Below are 23,016 nucleotides of genomic sequence, written 5' to 3' on the forward strand. Positions count from 1 at the left end.
TTTTTTTTTTTGCTGTACGCGGGCCTCTCACTGTTGTGGCCTCTCCCGTTGCGGAGCCGCGCAGGCTCAGCGGCCATGGCTCACGGGCTGAGCTGCTCCGCGGCATGTGGGATCTGCCCCGACCGGGGCATGAACCCGTGTCCCCTGCATCGGCAGGCGGACTCTCAACCACTGCGCCACCAGGGAAGCCCCAGGTTACATTTTTAAATAGCATAGTCAGAGTAAATGTCCTTTGGGAAGGAGATATTTTGAGCAAAATTTGAAGGAAGTGAGTTAGCTAAGCAAATATCTGGAAGAGGAGCATCCCAGGCAGAGAAAACTGGGATGCTCTTCCCCCAGATTTTAGGGGCAAAGAAATTAAGGTGGGTGCAAAGAACGCGAGAATGTAAGGTAGGAACATGTCTGATGTATTTGAGAAACATAAGGCCAGTGAAAGCAAAGAAGAAAAAGAATGAAAAGAGAGAGAAAGAAGTCAGAGAAAAATGAAAGCCAGATACAGGTAGTGTCTTGCAGGTCATAACAATTTTGCATTTTACTCTGAGTAAAATCAGAATCCGTTACAGGTTTTGAGCAGGGGAACAATGTGGTCTGCCTTATGTTTTTGCAACATTGCATTGGCTCCTCCTCCCCCTTCCCCCTGCCCCTCTTCCTCCTCCTCCTATTCCGTGAGAATACACGGTAGGGAGGCAAGAATAGAAACAGAAAAGACCAGTTGGGAAGATGGTCTGGAGGCAGAGGAGAGATTATAGGACTCAAAGCTGAACATTAGGTCAATCCTCATCTCTGGCCCAATTTCATTCCTTTTTATGGCTGAGTAATATTCCATTGTATATATGTACCACATCTTCTTTATCCAGATACTATGTGTAAAATGGACAACTGATGGGAACATGCTGTACAGCACAGGGAACACACCTAGTGCACTGTGGTAACATAAATGGGAGGGAGGTCCAAAAGGGAGGGGATATCTGTATGCATATGGCTAATTCATTTTGTTGTGCAGTTGAAGCTAACACAGAATTGTAAAGCAACCATATTCCAATAAAAATTAATTTAAAAAAAAAAGCTGAACATTAGCAGAGAAGGGGTGAGAGGTGATTGGATTTTGCACATACTTTGAAGCTAGGATTTCCTAGCTAGATTGCAAGTAGAGTCTGAAAAAAAAAAAGAATAAAGGATAACTCAAATGTCTGAGAACAAAGGCATGAACAACTGGAAGAACAAAGTAGCCATCAACTGAGATGGTGTGAAGGCTGCAGATAGAACAGGAAGGGGAAATGGGGAGTTCAGTTTTGGACATGAGTGTGAGATGTCTTTTAGACATCTAAGCAGAGAGTTGGAATGAAAAGTTTAATGTAGTTGGAATTTGGAAGAAAGATCTGGGCTGGACATCCTGTTACTCAGCAGTAGATAGATGATATTTAAAGCCATAAGACTGGATGAGATCACCAAAGAGGTGAGTGCAGATACAGAAGAAAAGAGAACTAAGACTGAGCCCTCTCACATACCAACATAAAGACATTAATGTGGAGGGGAAGCCAGCAAAAGGAGTTGGAAAAGGAGCAACCAGTGAAGTAGGAAGGAAACTAGGGGAATGGGTTGTCCTGGAAGACAAGTGAAGACATGGTTTTAAAAAGAAGGAAGCCAGAATTGTGTCAAATGCTGCCAATACATCTAATAAAGTGAGTGCCAAGAGCTGGATTTAGCAGGTGAAATTTTGGAATTGCAGGTGTTATTGCCCTTACTCTTGCCATTTCCTTTGATAATTTTGGTGGACTTTGGTGCCACATTACCCAGAGAGCCAACTATGCTGTTAAGATTCTAACAGCCTTTGGGACTATTTGCTCTTTATTTGTACATTTCAGTACAGCAGTTGATGTTTAATCAACTTTAAAGTTTTCTGAGATCTTATTATAAATTCTATAGTTCTATAAGGTATGGGCTTTTGTTTAAATTCTTATACATTTTAAATTATGTTATTTAAAAGCTAGCCAGATGGTTCAGACTACAAGATGGAAATTTAAGCTGTCTTTAAACAAGAGTGCTCCTTTGGGGACCAAGCTATGTAACTTTATGTATTATATGTAGTATAATGTAAGATTATGTAATTTTAAGCCATATGATTTTTCTTTCTTTAAGCCAGAGGATTCTGGCACCTATACCTGCGTTGCTAACAATGCTGCAGGTGAAGACACACACACCGTCAGCCTGACTGTGCATGTTCTCCCCACTTTTACTGAACTTCCTGGAGATGTGTCATTAAATAAAGGAGAACAGCTACGATTAAACTGTAAAGCAACTGGTATTCCATTGCCCAAGTTAACATGGACCTTCAATAACAATATTATCCCAGGTTGGTAATTTAATTCTTAAGAAGTGAATAGTACACCCATAGAGAACTCAAAACCAATCTCCTTTTTTTTTTTTAAAGCCCAGGAGCCCTCATCCCTGGGAGGACAAGTGTCCCTATTTGTTAGACTTTATGGCCAGCATAAAGATATTGTCTGTAAAGAGAAATTGTTGCATCCCAAAATTGAGTTCTGAAGTACTGCATTTACAAATGCCTTGCTGGAAAATTAGTAATAAGCTTGAGTTTTCTCTGCTATAAAGATTTATGTTAATCACTAAAATTCACCAACTGTATCACCTTAACAATAATAGTATATCTTACTAAAGAAAAATAAACTCTAAAAAACTTAATCAGTACTCTTTTCTGAAGGCGTAATACTAACTTAGCTATTTAAATTTTTAAAGCTTAATTTTCCACATAATATTCAGCAGTATGAAACTTTAAAATATAATTTGAATGGGAGAGAACATGCAAGGTAAACATACTTAACATAATCAGATATTGGCTGGTCTAATCAAAACCTTATTTAGTATTGATTATTTTAGGATTAGCATGTTTATCTTATACTCTATTCCAAGTATTGTAAATACCTTTGTAAATATTTATATCATCATCACTTATGGAGAAGTTCAAATTATTACAAAGTTAATCTTGTTGTTATTATTTATTACCTACCTAGTGTATATTTTCATGATTTCCTGTCTGAGCTGCCAGGTCAGTTGAATTATATTTTGATGTAAATTGTCTGGGAGGAAAAGTGGTGTGAGAAATGAAATGGAAAATGTCATATTTCTGAATGAAAGATTTTTTAAAACCCAGAGAGACTGTGAGCCAGCTTTAGGCAACCCTTTGAGATGAAAGGTGTACTTCAAATCGAAAATTCATTTTGAAAGATGTTTGTTTTCATTCTCTTCTCCTGTTCCTTCTTTTTTTTTCATTCTTCAAACAAGTGTCTAGAGACACAGCAAATAGCTCAGGAAGAAATCCCTGGAAAAGGCTCTCTCCTCCTATGTCATAATGAGATCTCTTTGGTTCAGTTGCTGACCAATTCATAAATCTAACCTGCAAAATATTGAGCTGTACTGATTATTTTCCTAGGTTACTGAGAGGTATTTATGTTGCTTTCTACCTTGTTTCCTTCAGCCCACTTTGACAGTGTAAATGGACACAGCGAACTTGTTATTGAAAGGATGTCAAAAGAAGATTCGGGTACTTATGTGTGCACTGCAGAGAACAGCGTTGGTTTTGTGAAGGCAATTGGATTTGTTTATGTGAAAGGTAGATAAAAAGTCTTATATTTTAAATTTATTTATGATGAATGGTTTGTGTTTTGCCTCCTTATTGTATAGTAATACAATATAACTTCAATTTATTAATCCATTTAGTCTTATTTCACAGATATGCAAATTCATGACGTAAAAAAAATTATGAACATTCAACTCAAAAGTAGGTAAGCAGTATGTAAAGAGATCATTTGGCACAAAATGGAATCATCCACTTAGGTTATTGAAATGGACAAAATTATCTCATTGATTACCATGAGCAGTTAATTCTGGGAGATCCATGGGGCTCAAAAGTGGCTTTTCCCCTCTTCACTAAATTATCTTTTAAGTAGATCAAAATCACAAAGAAATTATTGGAGCTTCCTTTTTCTTATACTCATCTTTTGTTATTTCCCCAGAACCTCCAGTCTTCAAAGGTGATTACCCTTCTAACTGGATTGAACCACTTGGTGGTAATGCAATCCTGAATTGTGAGGTGAAAGGTGATCCCGCCCCAACTATCCAGTGGAGCAGAAGGGGGATGGATATTGAAATTAGCCACAGAATTCGGCAACTTGGAAATGGCTCCCTGGCCATTTATGGCACTACAGTAAGTCACACTGGAATTGTCAGTATGCACTTTTAACTGTCACAATCAATGCCTCTCTATAGGTGCCATGGATGGGGAAAGTTTCTCATGCATTCCTATTTTAATCATAAAATCTGAATCAATGGGTTCTTTTAAAAAACTGAAACAGTGGTTCAAATTGATGATTTTTAGCCCTTCAAAGAAGTACAAGCAATAAAATAATTTTGCTGCTTTGTTCTCCATCATTGACCTATTGTTCAACATCAGAAGATAACTTCCTCAAATCTGTTTTAGAATGCGGAAATTGAAGAATTACAACATTGTAAATTACAAATAAATGTTAGATTTCATCACCAAGTCGATAACTATATTAGGCTGTCCAAAAGCTTCAGTAATTCAGACAGTGATTAGTACTTTAAGTTATTCTAATTTGGGGGTCAAGTGAATGAGATATTTTATCTGAAAAATTCTTAACTAGACTAAATGAGGGTAATTTGTTAACCCACTGTGGAATTAATTAATTAGTACATACTATCCAATCACCTGCTCCAATGGGCCACTCTCAGTCTTTTCTTCTCCTTGGCTTTATTTCAACCTTAGATGTTATTGATCATCCCTTCAATTTTGAGATGATTGCTACCTCTAGCTACACGAATGAGTCTCAGGCTTCTTCATTACTGCTTTACCCCCCTTTTCCTCTACACAAACATTACTACTTCTGAAGTCCTTGGTACTTCTTCTAATATCAATATTAATACTAATACTAATTTTTTTCTACCATACAATTTCAGATTCCTAACCCTGTACCTTCAACCCTGAAACTCTTTCAAGTTCCATTTACAGTTTCCTACTAGAAATCTCTATTTGGATAATGCATTGATACCCTGATTAAACACCTAAATCAACATCTGTCTCTCTCCTCCCACCCTCCTCCACTTCCTTCAATTTAGTTCCTCTTAACTGACTTACTCTTTCTATTAACAAGACCAGAATTCTTCTGTTCACAAGACCTTAGCAAAATCTGTGTCTCTAGTCATCAAATCTAAACTCATGAGGTCCTTATTTTCTATAACATATATGTATAAATTTGTGACTTACATTCTGTGATTTGTCATCATTAGTAAATTAGTTCCTCACTTTCTTTCCTACGTTTCAAGCTTTCTAAATGGAGGCTAAGCTTAATGTTTTTTTTTAATAACCCCCATAAGAAAGAACTAGATATTCGTTGATTTGTTCTGATTATTTAATGCTTTTTAAGCTATCTATAAGAATAATGTTGGCATTTTTCTTTAATAAGATAATTTTGGATAAATGATTGTAAAAAATGTGATTTTCTGCTTAGGTTTCCTGCCAGTTATTGTCCCCTGAGAGCAATGATAGGTTGTTCAGAAAAAATTTAAGCTAGGAATGTCTTTCTCTTCTTTTCTTTAAAGAAAAATCTATTTATGTGGTTAAATATATGTAAGTTTCTCTATTTCCATTGAAATACTGTCTCAAAAACAAAATTGCATATAAACAAGCATCATGGTAATAAAAAGTGATTTGCACTATTCTATAGGCACATATTTTTATAAAACACTGCTTATTTCCGTAGAATGAAGATGCCGGTGACTATACATGTGTAGCTACCAATGAAGCTGGGGTGGTGGAGCGCAGCATGAGTCTGACTCTGCAGAGTAAGCTGTTTAATCAAACTCTAATGAAACACTTGTTTTAAGAAATGTCCATTTAATTGTTCATTTAACTTTCTAGCAAATACATTAATGGTAGCTTTCAGAGTCTGTCTAATTTGCTTTTCTGCTGCTGATGGAGCAGCTGTTACCAAGCGTAAGACTGATATAATTTTGCAGTATATTTTATCTAACACATGCAGCTCACACTTGCAGTTGCTCGGTAGCAGAGCTTTTTGTGTTGTTTGCAATATATTCAATCGAGTACCCTTCGTATAGCTCCTCACGGTTGTTGTAATGAACTTACAAAAATATCATTTTCTGGCACTTGAAAAATAAGTGTTGAAAATAAAGACTAATGTAAGTGAACTCAAGAGTGCTCCAGCTTGGGGCTTCCCTGGTGGCGCAGTGGTTGGGAGTCCACCTGCCGATGCAGGGGACACGGGTTCGTGCCCCGGTCTGGGAAGATCCCACATGCCGCGGAGCGGCTGGGCCCGTGAGCCATGGCCGCTGAGCCTGCGCGTCCGGAGCCTGTGCTCCGCAACGGGAGAGGCCACAACAGTGAGAGGCCCACGTACCGCAAAAAAAAAAGAGTGCTCCAGCTCGACTGCTGTCAATCTGCCGTGAAATAACTATGTGCTCCAAGCAGGATTATCATGTTCATGATGAAGGCCCTCAGTATAAACCATTGGAAGACAGGTTTTCATAATTAGAAAAACATGAAAGACTCCAATGGCTCCCTGGACAGTCCCCAGAACCACTTCAGGGGCTGACCCGAGAACAATGTTATTCGGTTGACAATTTAAGGAAATCAGCTTATTTTGAGACTAGGCTCAGTAATTAACGGGATGAATTTATTTACTTTTTCTTTATTCACTATTGAGAGATGCTGTAGACTAGCATTTACTAACGGCTGTTTGCCAAACTACTATATATATACCATATTTTCTTTATCCATTCATCCATTGAAAGACACACTCAGGTTGTTTGTATGTCTTGCTAAGACAATGTTTTATTAAAATACATATCTACCAAATGATAACTTTGTGGGATGTCATTAGGAAAAAAGTAGAGTGCCATGATTGAATAAGTCTGAGAAAAAAATAGATTAAACAAGGTTTATTCATTTATTAAATATATAAAGAGCACCTAGTATATGCCAAGCCCTGCTTAGGTGCACCGATTTCCTTACCGCAGATATTTCCAGAAATGTTAATATGCAGATGTGAGCTAGTTATAACTCAACAAGAGGAAAATATAATATTCTACATTTCCCCTAAAAAATGTTATTTCCATGAAACCTTCCTCACCCCTTTGTTGGGTGAGTGTAGGTAGGTCATCTCATGATTAATCTCTCCTGGAAGAATGTTCCACTGACAGTTTAAGAAAAGCTGCATTAGATTAGATTAGCTCATCTACATACTGACAATAAATTCATTGTAATAAATGAGGGATATAAAAAAGCCAAAAATATAATTTGTTTAAAATTAAGATTAAAGCACCAGAAGGAATGTCTTCATTTAGATAAAATGCTTGTATTTAACTGATCATTATGTGACTGATAGAATTAATTCACCTTTGAAAGATGTACACATGGAATTTTATTGTTGAATTAATTTATAGCCTTGTGTGCAGTTGGAAAGGTTCAAATGGGCAATCTAAATTAAGATTCTAAGTTTTATTTAACACTTTCTTTGGCCATAATAATATGAACAGGCAAGCTCGTCTATTCATTATGTTGTTATTTAGTGTTACATGATTGGTCTGAGGCATTTACTTTATTCAGCAACAGTTTATTGAATACATAATGTAATCTCATCACTGGGAGAGAAGGAAAAGCACCAGCCCTGAAAGTTCCTATGTAAACATCAAGTAAGAAGGCAATTGTATAGGATGATGTGGGCATATATATGAATAATACATTAATAACACTCACTGAGGGATTCAAACCTCATATGAAATAATTACTTTTGTAAAAGACATGTCAGTGGTACCTTTACATAAAATACTAGCATAGGAATATCACAATATAACACATTTTACTTCTATTTTTGTTTTATGTTCCATCATTCCAGATACATTTCCTGGTCTATAATGTGCAGCCACTGCCTTGAGTTATATGATTGCATTAACTCTCACTGAGCAAATCATTCCACCATTCAATTCAGTCTCACTAAAACACCACTGTCGTCCCGACATACTCTATCAAGAGTAAGCACAGTCCCCTTTGCTTACCTATTCAAACATAAAGCCTTCTGATTTTCTTATAAGATTTTAACCAAATGTTTAGAACGTGCATGCTACTGCTCTCCTGGATGAATCATCCTTTCAAAACTAAACCCATCTCTATGCTATTTCCTTCTCTCCAGGGAGCCTCCTTTCTGCTATATGTAATCTTACTCATTCTTAAAAATCCAGTCCAGGCTCCTTCTCCATGAAGTCTTTCATATTCTATCCTGACACTGTGGACCAGTATAAAGATAAACATTCTGTCAGCAGTTTTTTGCAATTCCTTTTACATTCTTTCCAACAACTTTATTTGAACAGCTATCATCCAGTATAGATACTGTTAACCTCTTCCTCCTTCTTGAAACTCCCTTTGGTTGCCAGGATACCCTTTTCTCCTGAGTTTCTTCAAGGAAGAAACTCAATTACAGGCTCATTTCCTGTCCATTTCTTAAATAATGATGTTGTAATAGTTTATGTCTTTGGATCTCTTCCTCTGATTTTAGACTCACTTCTGAAGCAATCTTATCCACTCATGAAAGACTCACAAATCTATATTTCTAGCCCATATCTCTATTCTGAGCTCTGGATATGAATATCCAACTGTGGTGTAGACATCTCCATTTGAATGTCCTACAGATATCTCAAGCTCAGCAGTTCTAAATGGATGCAAATTATCATTCCTTACTCCCTCCCAACAAATCTGTTCTTTCTCCTATGTTCTACTGGATTGCCCAGAGATATACTATATCGCCCAAATCAAAACCCTGTAGTCATCAATTCCTCCCTTTATGCCATACCATTCAATGGCTAAGTTCTATCACTCCCACCTTCTTAACAATTCTTGAACATTTTCCTTTTCCTCTTCATTTCCAGTGACATGCTTTTGTATGATCTATTGAGTCACTATTGTTTGTGCTCCCAGATTACCACACATTTACCTATTGTATATTAAATTCTATTCTACCTATTCTATTACCAAATTCTACAGGTATATTATAGCACAGCTCAATAATGGGTTATTTGTCTGTCTTATAAGTGGACTGTTAGCTCCTTGAGACTAGAAATTATATCTGTGCCCCCAGCATCTAGCACAATGGCAAAAAGTAGGTTCTTAATATACGTTTATTAAAGAATGATGACCACTGGTGAAAGAATAAGTTGATAATGACTCCCTACCTCAAAAATAATGTAAGTGAAAGAACTGAATGTTCACCATGTAAAACACAGACAAAAGCAATGATAATAACAGCAACAGTACTAATAATATTGTGTGCTTACCTGTGAAGAGCTGTGCTTACATCATCTTAGTCGAGTCAAACAAGATCCTGTGAACTAGGGACCATTTTTAAGGACACAATGATTCAAAAAGGTAGTAAAGAGCAGAGACAAAATTTGAATCCAGAAAAGCATGACTGCAGAGCCCATGCTCTAGGCTAGACTGCTTGGGGATTTTAAATTTTTGCCATTTACTAAATAAAACATTCTATCAATAGCCATTACAACCTTAATAGTTGAGAAGCTACAGTGTATTAAAGAATCAGCCTAACTTTTTTCAAAATAATGTTACTATATAATATGGCTTAAAATGTTAATATAATTCCACAAAAGCTAAGAAATACTATGTGCTTTTTTCCATAGGTCCTCCTGTTATCACTCTTGAGCCAACAGAAACCATTATTAATGCTGGTGGCAAAGTCGTCTTGAATTGTCAGGCAACTGGAGAGCCTCATCCAACCATTACATGGTCCCGTCAGGGGCACTCTATCCCCTGGGATGAGCGAATTAATGTGTTGTCCAACAACTCATTATATATCACCGCTGCTCAGAAAGAAGATACATCCGAATATGAATGTGTTGCTCGAAACTTGATGGGTTCTGTCCTTGTCAGAGTGCCAGTAATAGTCCAGGGTGAGTGTGATTCGTTCACTCTGGGATATTCATGTTAAACAGCACCTGGAGTGATCCAAATCATGAAAATCATTAAGCATCTTAGTCCAAGTCTCCTCTACCTTTAAGATACTTCTAGATTATAGGGCTAGGACAAAAATCACATCACAAACTGAAAGGACTGAAACAATACAGATGAGAGCTGCAGAATACCAAGTTAATAATTCAAAATCCCAAACTGAATTTTGTATTCAAAACTAGGTTAAATTTATTCTCAAAAATCAATGCACGGGCTTCCCTGGTGGCGCAGTGGTTGAGAGTCCGCCTGCCGATGCAGGGGGCGCGGGTTCGTGCCCCGGTCCGGGAGGATCCCACGTGCCGCGGAGCGGCTGGACCCGTGAGCCATGGCCGCTGGGCCTGCGCGTCCGGGGCCTGTGCTCCGCAGCGGGAGAGGCCACAGCGGTGAGAGGCCCGCGTACCCCAAAAAAAAAAAAAAAAAAAAAAAAAAAAAAATCAATGCATATTTTTGCTTTAAAGAATGACTTATTTCCAAAAGGTAAATAGCATATAAATTTCTTGGTCACTGACTCTTTCAACAGCCATGTCCAGATGAGTCAGGACTGGAGCTGGGAAGAAACTCTAGTTAGCAGTTTGAAGTTCTTCTCTCTTGCTTAGGTTTTAATTTTACAGTAAAGAAGAGCTTCCATAAGCAATCTCTCAGCCTTCATAGATTCAGCGCTAGACCCAGTGCATATCTTAAATGAAATCTGACTTACAATTTTTTTACTTACAAAAACAGAGACCAAGTACAATGTTTTACTTGCAGTTCATGGTGGCTTTTCCCAGTGGTCAACCTGGAGATCCTGCAGTGTCACCTGTGGGAAAGGCATCCAAAAGAGGAGTCGTGTGTGCAACAACCCCTCTCCAGCCAATGGTGGGAAGCCTTGCCAGGGATCGGATTCAGAAATGCGGAACTGTCAACATAAGCTGTGTCCAGGTAAACCTCTTTATTCACCGGACAGGCATGTGTTCAGTAGATACGCATTTCTGTTCCCTAACTATGGCTTGTCTCACTATTAGTTCTTTCAACTGAAATATATCTAATGGTGTAATGTGTCACCTTTGGATAGTGGATGGTAATTGGTCAGAGTGGAGCCCTTGGGAAGAATGCACAAGGAGCTGCGGACATGGCAACCGAACCAGGACCAGAACTTGCAATAATCCATCAGCTCAGCATGGTGGGCAGCCATGTGAAGGGAATGCTGTGGAAATAATCATGTGCAACATTAGACCTTGCCCAGGTGAGAATCCACCAATAAGCAAAACTTGCATCTTTCTAACTCCTACAAAGGAGTTATAATTACCTTTTCTTCTTTATTGTGAAGAGATGTTATGGCCTCAACCCTTGAACATATTCATTTTCTGTGTTCTTAGTCCTGTCTCATGGATGAACTTGTGAAGGTATGACATTAATCAGTGTTACATCAAATACCTGATATAACTGAACATGATAAAAGGCTCTAAACTGTGGTGTATTTTTAATCATGTAGATTTAATCAAATTAATAGAATTTTAGAGATAATGAGGACCTTAGATAACAGCTAATCCAGTCATTCGTTTTCACATGAAATAAATGAAGCCTAGAGAGGTTAAAGACCTGCCCAGAAACACACAGCTGGTGAGGAGTAAAATAATATTAGCTGCCATTCACTAAATATGTGTCATGTGCTAGGAACCATGCTCAGTACTTTATCTACATGTTGTTTTTGACTTTGTGAAACAACACTACAACATAGGTATTTTAGGGTTCTAGGTATCTTCACTGTAAGAACCTTTGCTGCAGGCAGTTTTGCTGCACAACTAAACAGACCATAAGACAATTTTGTTGTAAAAGATAAAATAAAAGAGGGACATTTAAAAGGATATAATTAAGATGAAAAATTAAAAACAAAATTTTTAAAACATTTTGTCACGAAAAATGAAAATATTTGAATACACTTAAAATGTGTGTAAATTCATGTTATAGTTGTATTGGGGTATGTCTTAGAAAACGATGATACTTCCTTTCTCAAAGTTGATCATTAAGGATTCAGGATCTTTTGTTGGACATAAATTCTTTTTGATATACAAAAAATCTACCGTAAGTCTTTTCAGATATCCCTGAACGTAAAATGAACAGACGAGGGATGCTGCTATTCCTTATCAATATATGTAACATACATAACTGGTCATACATATCTGGACTACATTTAAATGTTCCATCACAATTTCAGTCCTTATATTTCACCAAATCATCTAAGCCAGATTCTGTCCCAAATACCAAAATTCTGGCTACATAATGTTCTCCACTATCAAATAGCAAAAATTTTCACCATTTTCAGGAAACTTACCGGGAAGCATGTAACCGTTTCCTTTTGCGGCGATAAGAGGAGCTTGATTCTTTTGCCTCCAACTTCTAATATTGTGTGATAGATTTTATAAAGACAGCTTGGAGAGCAATCTGTAGTATCTGAATTAGCTAAAGAATCGATAATCAATGCTCTTGAAGACCGTTATGAATTACTAGCCGCCCCTTTTATATTTGCCATAGCTTGGCAAACTTTTGCTTTTGACAGGTGAGAGGGATGATTGTGCTCACCAAAGGATTTGCAAACTGATATACTATCATTTTAGTATAGTATGCGATCTGGCTTTACACTGTCTCATTTCACATTTCCAGTAAGTTTTCTTATCACTGTATTTTCTATCAAGTCATTATACATAGTTGTTATCGTCCACTATTTTCAGACCCTCACATCTGCTCGTCACTGTAGTGACCATTATGAGGCCTAAGATGTATATAATATAAAAATGGGAGCACTGAGTCAATGGAGAAATGAAACCACTGTCAAATAGTTGAAACCAAACTGTCGAACCTGTTGATCATTGTTCTACCTTTCACAGCAAAATTGCCCTACAGCCAATTAGTTGGTGGCAAAACTGTTTGGGGCAAATATTCTTACAGTGAATTTACTGGGTGTGGTATATTAGGGCTCTTTCAGGTTAAAGTGACAGAAATCAAACTTAAATATGTAGCTTACATAGAAAATTCTACTTTCAGGTATGATTGAATCCAGGGATTTGGCTAATGTTTTTACTAGCATGTTTTCACTAGCATGTTTTCCATCTGTCATCTCAGCTTTCCTTTCTCTGCCTTTATTTCTCCATTAAGCTCTTTCCATGTGGTGGGAAATATGACTTCCGGCAGCTGGCTCACAGCGGCCTTATAATCTAAGGCCTCAGAGGAAAAAAGTTCCTCTCTCTCTCTCTCATAATTTGTATCAGCCTCTGAGAAAGAACCCTCTTTGATTTTGTTTGGGTTCCAGTGTCACCTCTGAACTCAGGTAGTCCAGGAGAAGGATACTGCTCTGAGAGCCAGCTTGGGCTACTTGCCCACCTTGTATCAAGAGGGGCAGGGTTTCTTTTTTTTTTTTTTTTTTTTTTCATAAATTTATTTATTCATTTATTTATTTTTGGCTGTGTTGGGTCTTCGTTTCTGTGCGAGGGCTTTCTCTAGTTGTGGCAAGCGGGGGCCACTCTTCATCGCGGTGCGCGGGCCTCTCACTGTCGCGGCCTCTCTTGCTGCGGAGCACAGGCTCCAGACGCGCAGAGCTCAGTATTTGTAGCTCACGGGCCCAGCTGCTCCGTGGCACGTGGGATCTTCCCAGACCAGGGCTTGAACCCGTGTCCCCTGCATTGGCAGGCAGACTCTCAACCACTGCGCCACCAGGGAAGCCCGGGCAGGGTTTCTTGTTTGACAGCCTGAAAGAAATCATATGGAATAGAAGAGTGGCTGTTTGTTCATTAATTCATTCTTTTAATCATTCATTCATCCAACAGATACTTATTGAGCACCATTCTAACTGCTATAATTAGAATATCATTCAGATATTGATAAGCATACAGGACAAACTCAAAGAGTTGAAGTGATAGAGCATAACTGGGAGAGCCACTTAGCTGAGATGGTCTAAAAAAGGGATATTGACAAACAAAAATGAGTAGTAGTTACCCTCTGCATTGGATATTGCATTCTGTTGTACAGAAAAGGAAACTAAGATTCAGAAAATATATGATAATTAATTCATTGAGGTTACATACCTACTAAAAAGTAAAGTAAGGATTTGAACCCAGGTCTGTCTGATTCCCAAGCCAGTTTGCTTAGATCCTGGGTATCTTGATTTGCAGTTCAGAACTCCTATTACGTTACAAAAATTAATCTGTTATGAAATCTTAAAATAAACCAAAAGCCAAGTTTTTTTAATCTTGAAAAATTAGAAATCTAATTATAATAGAATAATATATCAAAGCAAAAAGAATCAGAAATACTGGATTTGTACAGTTTGTCAGCTATGATATCTAATGTCTATATAATGAAAAGCTAAATGATATTAGTAAATGTCATAAAACAAAAGTCAGGATTTTTTTTCTCTTCATGTTGAGTAACTATTGGCTTACTGCTGTTTTGCTCACTTTTCTATTGGCTTACTGTTCTTCAGACTTTCTTTGGTTATCGCCCAGCCTCTATATTGATTGAATTTAGCTGTTATTTTGGCATATTGTCAGTGGTGTTCTGGATCTTGCCACTGAGAGCATGTGTCTCTTCCCACTGAGAGTTTAGTGACATCATATTAGTAGGTAGATATTGACCACAGTGGGAGTGTTTTGCACCACAAAAATTGCAGACGCTATAATTCAGAGTTTCCCTCCCTACTCCCAGAGAGCTGGTTGTTAAACATTTATCAGTATACCACTGCAAAATGGGCAAATAGCCAAAGATAGTCCTTTTCATCCAGGGGGTATGTCAGCATCTTAGGGACTGAAGAGATTTTCTTTTCATACATGGTTGGATTCAACCTGCTAATATTTTGTTGAGAATTTTTACATCTACGTTCATGAGAGATATTGGTCTGTAGTTTCCTTTTCTTATAATGTCTTTGTCTGGTTTTGGTATTAGGGTAATGCTGGTCTCATAGAATGAGTTAGGAAGTAGTCTCTCTGCTTCTATCCTCTGAAAGAAAGGTAGAGAATTGGTATAATTTTTAACACAAACATTTGGTAAAATTCAGCAGTGAACCCATCTGGTACTGGTGTTTTCTGTTTTGGAAGGTTATTAATTATTGGTTCAATTTCTTTAATAGATTCCCCCTCTTTTATTTCTGATATTAATAATTTGTATTCTCTCTCTCTCGTTTTTTCTTGGCTAGCCTGGCTAGAGGCTTATTGATTTTATGATCTTTTCAAAGAACCAGCTTTGGGTTTCATTGATTTTTATCTATTGATTTCCTACTTTCATTTTCACTGATTTTTGCTCTAATTGTTACTATTTCATTTCATCTTACTTTGGATTTAATTTGCTCTTCTTTTTTAGTTTCCTAACATAGAAATGTAGATAATTTATTTTGATCTTCTTTTCTAATATATGCATTCAATGCTATGAACTTCCCTCTAAGCATTACTTTTGCTGTATCCCACAAATTTTGATAACTTATGTTTTCATTTTCATTTAATTCAAAATATTTTTAATATCTCTTTAGATTTCTTCTTTGACCTAGGTATTATTTAGTAGTGTGTTGTTTAGTCTCCACATATTTGGGGATTTTGTAGCTATCTTTCTGTTATTGATTTCTAGCTTGAGTCCATTGTGATCTGAGAGCAAACATTATATGATTTCTATTCTTTTAAATTTGTTACAGTGTATTTTATGGCTCAGAATGTGTTCTGCCTTGGTGAATGTTCCATGTGAGCCTAAGAAGAATGTTTGTTTATTCTGCTGTTGTTGGATGAAATAGTATATAGATGTCAACTACATCCAGTTGATTGATGTTGTTCTTGAGTTCAATCATTTTCTTACTGATTTTCTGCCTGCTGGATCTGTCCATTTCTGATAGAGGAGTATTGGAGTCTCTGTCTATTATGGTGGATTCATCCATTTCTCTTTGCAGTTCTGTTAGTTTTTGCCTCACATGGTTTAATGAGATTTTCTTTTAGTAAAAATTTGTGCTTAATCAAACTTATAGAAAAGTTGCAAGAATAGTACAAGGAACTTCTGTATACCCCTACCCAGATTCACCTATTGTGTATATTTCCTAAAACAAGAACATTCTCTTTTATAAACAGTTATCAAAATCAAGAAATTTAACATTCATACAATACTAATTAAGCCTTATTACCTAATCCACAGTTCACATTCAAATTTTATTAGTTGTCCCAGTCATATATGCTTCATAACTCTTTTTCCCACTGCAAGATCTAGTCCAGGATCACACTTGTGTTTATGTGTCAAGTCTCTTTAGTCCCTTTCAACTGGAACAATTCCTTAGTCACTTTTTACCTTTTATGGCCTTGCTATTTTTTAAGTATACAGGCTAATCATTTTCTAAAAGAGTTTCCATTTAGATGTGTCTGATATTTCTTCATGATTAGATTCAGGTTTTGCATTTTGGCAGAAACATCACAGAAGTGGTTTTGTGTCCTTCTCAGTGCATCATATGAGATAGCGCATGATGTCAGAATCTGTCCCAAGCTGGTGATGTTAACTTTGTTCACTTGTTTAAAGTGGTGTCTTCCACTGTGTAGTTACTATTTTTACCTTTGTAACTAATAAGTATTTTGTAGGGAAACTTTAAGACTTCATAAACATCTTGTTTCTTATCAATCTTTTATCTACTAGTTTTAGCATCTACTTATGATTTATTTTTGTTTTAAATCAGCTATTGCTATGATCTTACAAAACATTTATAACTCCGTCATATCTTCTACATCTATTATTGGCTTTCTTTTTTTATTTTTAATTGCATTTTTTTTTTTTTTTTTTTTGCTCTTTGGCCATGCTGTGCACCATGTGGCATCATAGTTCCCAATCAGGAATTGAACCCACACCCTCTGCATTAGAAGCACAGAATCTTAACCACTGGAACGCCAGGGAAGTCCCCTACTGGCTTTCTATTGTAAGAAAGAAGTTTCTTTCTCTTTCTCCTTTATTTTTCAGTTATATCAGTAAGAACTCAAATATCATTTCATTCAGTGGTTTATAATGCACTACTGTCTTCATTTATTGTGATGCACAAATTGTCCTAGATTTGGTTAGTGGAGATCCCTTGAGGGATCCTAGCTTCAGTGTCCTCTTGATATGTTCCCATCATTTCATGAACGCTTCGACTTTCTGGTACGAATTGATATTTTAGGCCTATCTTGTCCTCCCCCAGTTAGAAGATATTTCTAAACTGACAATCCTCCCTCTAAAAAAGATGGGTATCTTCTGGGGTAGGCCATCCTGCTGCCATTTGAGTCAATCATAAAAAATATATTGTTACAGATTACTTAAAGAATGAGCCTTTTTTTAAGTGTTATTCTGAAAATCGATGAGAACTTTGAGTGAAGAATAGCAGTACTAGCTCAGGGCTCACACTCATGTAATACTGTGTTGTCTTATACTGCTCAAGGACTTTTCATCTATCAACTCATTATTCCTCATGCCCATCCTAATAAGGTAGGTTCTTTGCTTATCCACATATGGCAGATGGTGAAACTAGGTGCACAGAAGCCAAGTCACTTGTCAAGGATCGTACAGCTAGTAAGGGCAGAGTGGTTATTCAGGCCCAGGGCATCTACTCCAGAATCCCTGCTCATAAGCACCGTACTCTCCTACCTTTCCAGAATCAGAACTGCAACATAGTATAACAACCAACTCATCTATTATATTTTACTCTTTTTTTCAATGTACTAATTCCTCCATAGCTGTTTTCTTTTGTATTATATTATTTAGATACCATGATGTTTTATGCCTTCTCTGGTTTATATTGTCTTTCCTCTTTTTTCTTGCTATCATTCCACTCACATCAAAGAAACATTTCAACTCTACCGCATCTTATGCCATGAAATTTAATTTTGGTTAGGGTTTTCTGTATTGATTTTAAAAAATTAAAAGGACCTTAAGCTGGAAACCTCTATTCATATATAATAGAAACTACCCAGATAATAAATGAACAAATGTCACCTAATTGTGGTCCTCCAAAAAATGCATGTATCATAAGTCTTTATATTGTAAGAGATAAAGACTTTTGTTAACCAACAGCCTTAGAAATAGAACATATTAAAATGATAGGAATGGCAGAATTTTGAAATCCCGTAGTCCATATATAAGATCCATGAGCATCAGTAATCTGAATTAATAAAGAAGTAGTCTTGAGTAATACTTGCCATTTAATTAAAGGCCTTCTTCTTTCCTTTTATGTTTCATCAAATAACTTTTAGTGCAGATTCTTGTCAGCTGAAATAAATTTGTGTGACTGTGTCTAAAAAGTATAAGAATATGTAGTCAGTTCAACTAGAAAACAGTTAATTAAAAGAAAATTCAAGATATGTTTTAAAATATTTTCTAAACAAAGCAACAAATGATAATTCCATTCCTTGTTTTTCAACTTATTCTTATAGATTGCGTTAAGAGAATATTTAGACAAGACCTTACAGCCCTATGGTTCATATCTTGATTAAACTGGGTGACCACAACAACAAACTTTTTGAGCCCTACATCTAGAAAATACCCCTCAACAAAACTATGACCTGATACTGACTTATACATAAGAGAAACCATAATGTTGATTCTCAGCCCCTGCACCTGGTAGGAAACATAATGTCCTTCCAGTCTTGTGGTCAGATGGTGTAATATGTTAGTGACCAAAAGGAAGGCCTTAATATCATTCCTTGGAAACTCCTGGTCAATTTTTACTGTTGTTTAGGAAGCAGGTGAGTGTTATTTAGAACTCTTATTTCATGAATATTATGTAATGGGGAAAATTTTTCAAAGAGCTACAACTGTGCAAATCATCATGTTGTTGAAAAGTCCAAGTACATTTTAAATGTGAAGGTGAATCACGCTTAAAGATGTGGCCTTGCAGTCTGGGGTCCAGCTTATCATTATGGAGACATTTGTATTGTCCATAACCGCATCTAGATTTGTTATACAGCTTTGCTTCTTAGCTTCTGGTCCCTTCCACTTTCTCCAGAGCTAAGAGTACAAATACTTAGCTAGGGGTAAAAGCTCAGATTTTATTTACATATAGTAGTTTGATTAAATTAAATTTAATTTAATTTAATTTGGGGCGGGTGCTTTTTTTTTTTACATCTTTATTGGAGTATAATTGCTTTACAATGGTGTGTTAGTTTCTGCTTTATAACAAAGTGAATCAGTTATACATATAGATATGTTCCCTTATCTCTTCCCTCTTGCGTCTCCCTCCCTCCCACCCTCACTATCCCACCCCTCCAAGCGGTCACAAAGCACTGAGCTGAACTCCCTGTGCTATGCGGCTGCTTCCCACTAGCTATCTACCTTACGTTTGGTAGTGTATATATGTCCGTGCATCTCTCTCGCTTTGTCACAGCTTACCCGTCCCCCTCCTCATATCCTCAAGTCCATTCTCTAGTAGGTCTGTGTCTTTATTCCTGTCTTACACCTACGTTCTCATGACATTTTCTTTTCTTAAATTCCATATACATGTGTTAGCATACGGTATTTTTCTTTCTCTTTCTGACTTACTTCACTCTGTATGACAGACTCTAGGTCTATCCACCTCATTACAAATAGCTCAATTTCATTTCTTATTCCATTGTATATATCTGCCACATCTTCTTTATCCATTCATCCGATGATGGACACTTAGGTTGTTTCCATCTCCGGGCTATTGTAAATAGAGCTGCAATGAACATTTTGGTACATGACTCTTTTTGAATTATGGTTTTCTCAGGGTATATGCCCAGTAGTGGGATTGCTGGGTCATATGGTAGTTCTATTTGTAGTTTTTTAAGAAACCTCCATACTCTTCTCCATAGTGGCTGTATCAGTTCACATTCCCACCAGCAGTGCAAGAGTGTTCCCTTTTCTCCACACCCTCTCCAGCATTTATTATTTCTAGAATTTTTGATTACGGCCATTCGGACTGGTGTGAGATGATGTCTCATTGTAGTTTTGATTTGCATTTCTCTAATGATTAATGATGTTCAGCATTCTTTCATGTGTTTGTTGGCGGTCTGTATATCTTCTTTGGAGAAATGTCTATTTAGGTCTTCTGCCCATTTTTGGATTGGGTTGTTTGTCTTTTTGTTATTGAGCTGCATGAGGTGCTTATAAATTTTGGAGATTAATCCTTTGTCAGTTGCTTCATTTGCAAATATTTTCTCCCATTCTGAGGGTTGTCTTTTGGTCTTGTTTATGGTTTCCTTTGCTGTGCAAAAGCTTTGAAGTTTCATTAGGTCCCATTTGTTTATTTTTGTTTTTATTTCCATTTCTCTGGGAGGTGGGTCAAAAAGGATCTTGCTGTGATTTATGTCATAGAGTGTTCTGCCTATGTTTTCCTCTTAAGAGTTTGATAGTTTCTGGTCTTACATTTAGGTCTTTAATCCATTTTAAGCTTATTTTTGTGTATGATGTTAGGGAGTGATCTAATCTCATACGTTTACATGTACCTGTCCAGTTTTCCCAGTACGACTTATTGAAGAGGCTGTTCTTTCTTCACTGTACATTCCTGCCTCCTTTATCAAAGATAAGGCGACAATATGTGCGTGGGTTTATATCTGGGATTTCTATCCTGTTCCATTGACCTATCTTTCTGTTTTTGTGCCAGTACTATACTGTCTTGATTACTGTAGCTTTGTAGTATAGTCTGACATCAGGGAGCCTGATTCCTCCAGCTCCATTTTCCGTTCTCAAGATTGCTTTCGCATTTTGGGGTCTTTTTTGTTTCCATACAAATTGTGAAATTTTTTGTTCTAGTTCTGTGAAAAATGTCACTGGTAGTTTGATAGGGATTGCATTGAATCTGTAGATTGTTTTGGGTAGTACAGTCAATTTTACAATGTTGATTCTTCCAATCCAAGAACATGGTATATCTCTCCATCTATTTGTATCATCTTTAATTTCTTTCATCAGTGTCTTATAATTTTCTGCATACAGGTCTTTTGTCTCCTTAGGCAGGTTTATTCCTAGATATTTTATTCTTTTTGTTGCACTGGTAAATGGGAGTGTTTTCTTGATTTCACTTTCAGATTTTTCATCATTACTGTATAGGAATGCCAGAGATTTCTGTGCATTAATTTTGTATCCTGCAAGTTTACCAAATTCATTGATTAGCTCTAGTAGTTTTCTGGTAGCATCTTTGGGATTCCTTATGTAGAGTAGCATGTCACCTGCAAACAGTGACAGCTTTACTACTTCTTTTCCGATTTGGATTCCTTTTATTTCCTTTTCTTCTCTGATTGATGTGGCTAAAACTTCCAAAACTATGTTGAATAAGAGTGGTGAGAGTGGGCAACCTTGTCTTGTTCCTGATCTTAGTGGAAATGCTTTCAGTTTTTCACCATTGAGGACGATGTTGGCTGTGGGTTTGTCATATATGGCCTTTATTATGTTGAGGTAAGTTCCCTCTATGCCTACTTTCTGGAGGGTTTCTATAATAAATGGGTGTTGAATTTTGTTGAAAGCTTTCTCTGCATCTATTGAGATGATCATATGGTTTTTCTCCTTCAATTTGTTAATATGGTGTATCCCGTTGATTGATTTGCGTATATTGAAGAATCCTTGCATTCCTGGAATAAACCCCACTTGATCATGGTGTATGATCCTTTTAATGTGCTGTTGGATTCTGTTTGCTAGTATTTTGTTGAGGATTTTTGCATCTACATTCATCAGTAATATTGGCCTGTAGTTTTCTTTCATTGTGACATCCTTGTCTGGTTTTGGTATCAAGGTGATGGAGGCCTCGTAGACTGAGTTTGAGAGTATTTCTCCCTCTGCTATATTTTGGAAGAGTTTCAGAAGGATAGGTGTTAGCTCTTCTCTAAATGTTGGATAGAATTTGCCTGTGAAGCCATCTGCTCCTGTGCTTTTGTTTGTTGGAAGATTTTTAATCACCGTTTCAATTTCAGTGCTTGTGATGGGTCTGTTCATATTTTCTATTTCTTCCTGGTTCACTGTTGGCAGGTTGTGCATTTCTAAGAATTTGTGCATTTTGTCCAGGTTGTCCATTTTATTGGCATAGAGTTGCTTGTAGTAATCTCTCATGATCTTTTGTATTTCTGCAGTGTCAGTTGTTACTTCTCCTTTTTCATTTCTAATTCTATTGATTTGAGTCTTCTCTCTTTTTTTCTTGATGAGTCTGGCTAATGGTTTATCAATTTTGTTTATCTTCTCATAGAACCAGCTTTTAGTTTTATTGATCTTTGCTATCGTTTCCTTCATTTCTTTTTCATTTATTTCTGATCTGATTTTTATGATTTCTTTCCTTCTGCTAAATTTGCAGGTTTTTTGTTCTTCTTTCTCTAATTGCTTTAGGTGCAAGGTTAGGTTGTTTATTCGAGATGTTTCCTGTTTCTTAACGAAGGCTTCTATCGCGATAAACTTCCCTCTTAGAACTGCTTCTGCAGCATCCCATAGGTTTTGGGTCGTCGTGTCTCCATTGTCATTTGTTTCTAGGTATTTTTTTATTTCCTCTGATTTCTTCAGTGATCACTTTGTTATTAAGTAGTGTATTGTTTAGCCTCCATGTGTTTGTATTTTTTACAGGTCTTTTCCTGTAATTGATATATAGTCTCATAGCGTTGTGGTCAGAAAAGATACTTGATACAATTTCTATTTTCTTAAATTTACCAAGGCTTGATTTATGACCCAAGATATGATCTATCGTGGAGAATGTGCACATGAACACTTGAGAAAAATGTGTATTCTGTTGTTTTTGGATGGAATGTCCTATAAACATCAATTAAGTCCATCTTGTTTAATGTATCATTTAAAGCTTGTGTTTCCTTATTTATTTTCATTTTGGATAATCTGTCCATTGGTGAAAGTGGGGTGTTAAAGTCCCCTACTATGAATGTGTTATTGTCAATTTCCCCTTTTATGGCTGTTAGTATTTGCCTTATGTATTGAGGTGCTTCTATGTTGCGTGCATAAATATTTACAATTGTTATATCTTCTTCTTGGATCAATCCCTTGAT

At 36.7% G+C, this 23,016-nt stretch overlaps 1 protein-coding gene across 1 annotated transcript in view; it reads left to right on the plus strand.

Annotated features, from left to right (window-relative positions):
* HMCN1 (hemicentin 1) overlaps nt 1-23,016 on the plus strand; it is a 521,707-nt gene that overhangs the window by 428,393 nt on the left and 70,298 nt on the right. The window contains exons 83-89 of the mRNA XM_032606174.1: nt 2,140-2,353; nt 3,494-3,628; nt 4,032-4,222; nt 5,796-5,877; nt 9,739-10,008; nt 10,814-10,984; nt 11,118-11,288. Of these exons, the coding sequence (XP_032462065.1) occupies nt 2,140-2,353; nt 3,494-3,628; nt 4,032-4,222; nt 5,796-5,877; nt 9,739-10,008; nt 10,814-10,984; nt 11,118-11,288 (1,234 nt within the window). The remainder of the gene's footprint in view (nt 1-2,139; nt 2,354-3,493; nt 3,629-4,031; nt 4,223-5,795; nt 5,878-9,738; nt 10,009-10,813; nt 10,985-11,117; nt 11,289-23,016) is intronic.

Source organism: Phocoena sinus, chromosome 1, assembly GCF_008692025.1.
Source record: "Phocoena sinus isolate mPhoSin1 chromosome 1, mPhoSin1.pri, whole genome shotgun sequence".
Lineage (NCBI taxonomy): Eukaryota > Metazoa > Chordata > Mammalia > Artiodactyla > Phocoenidae > Phocoena > Phocoena sinus.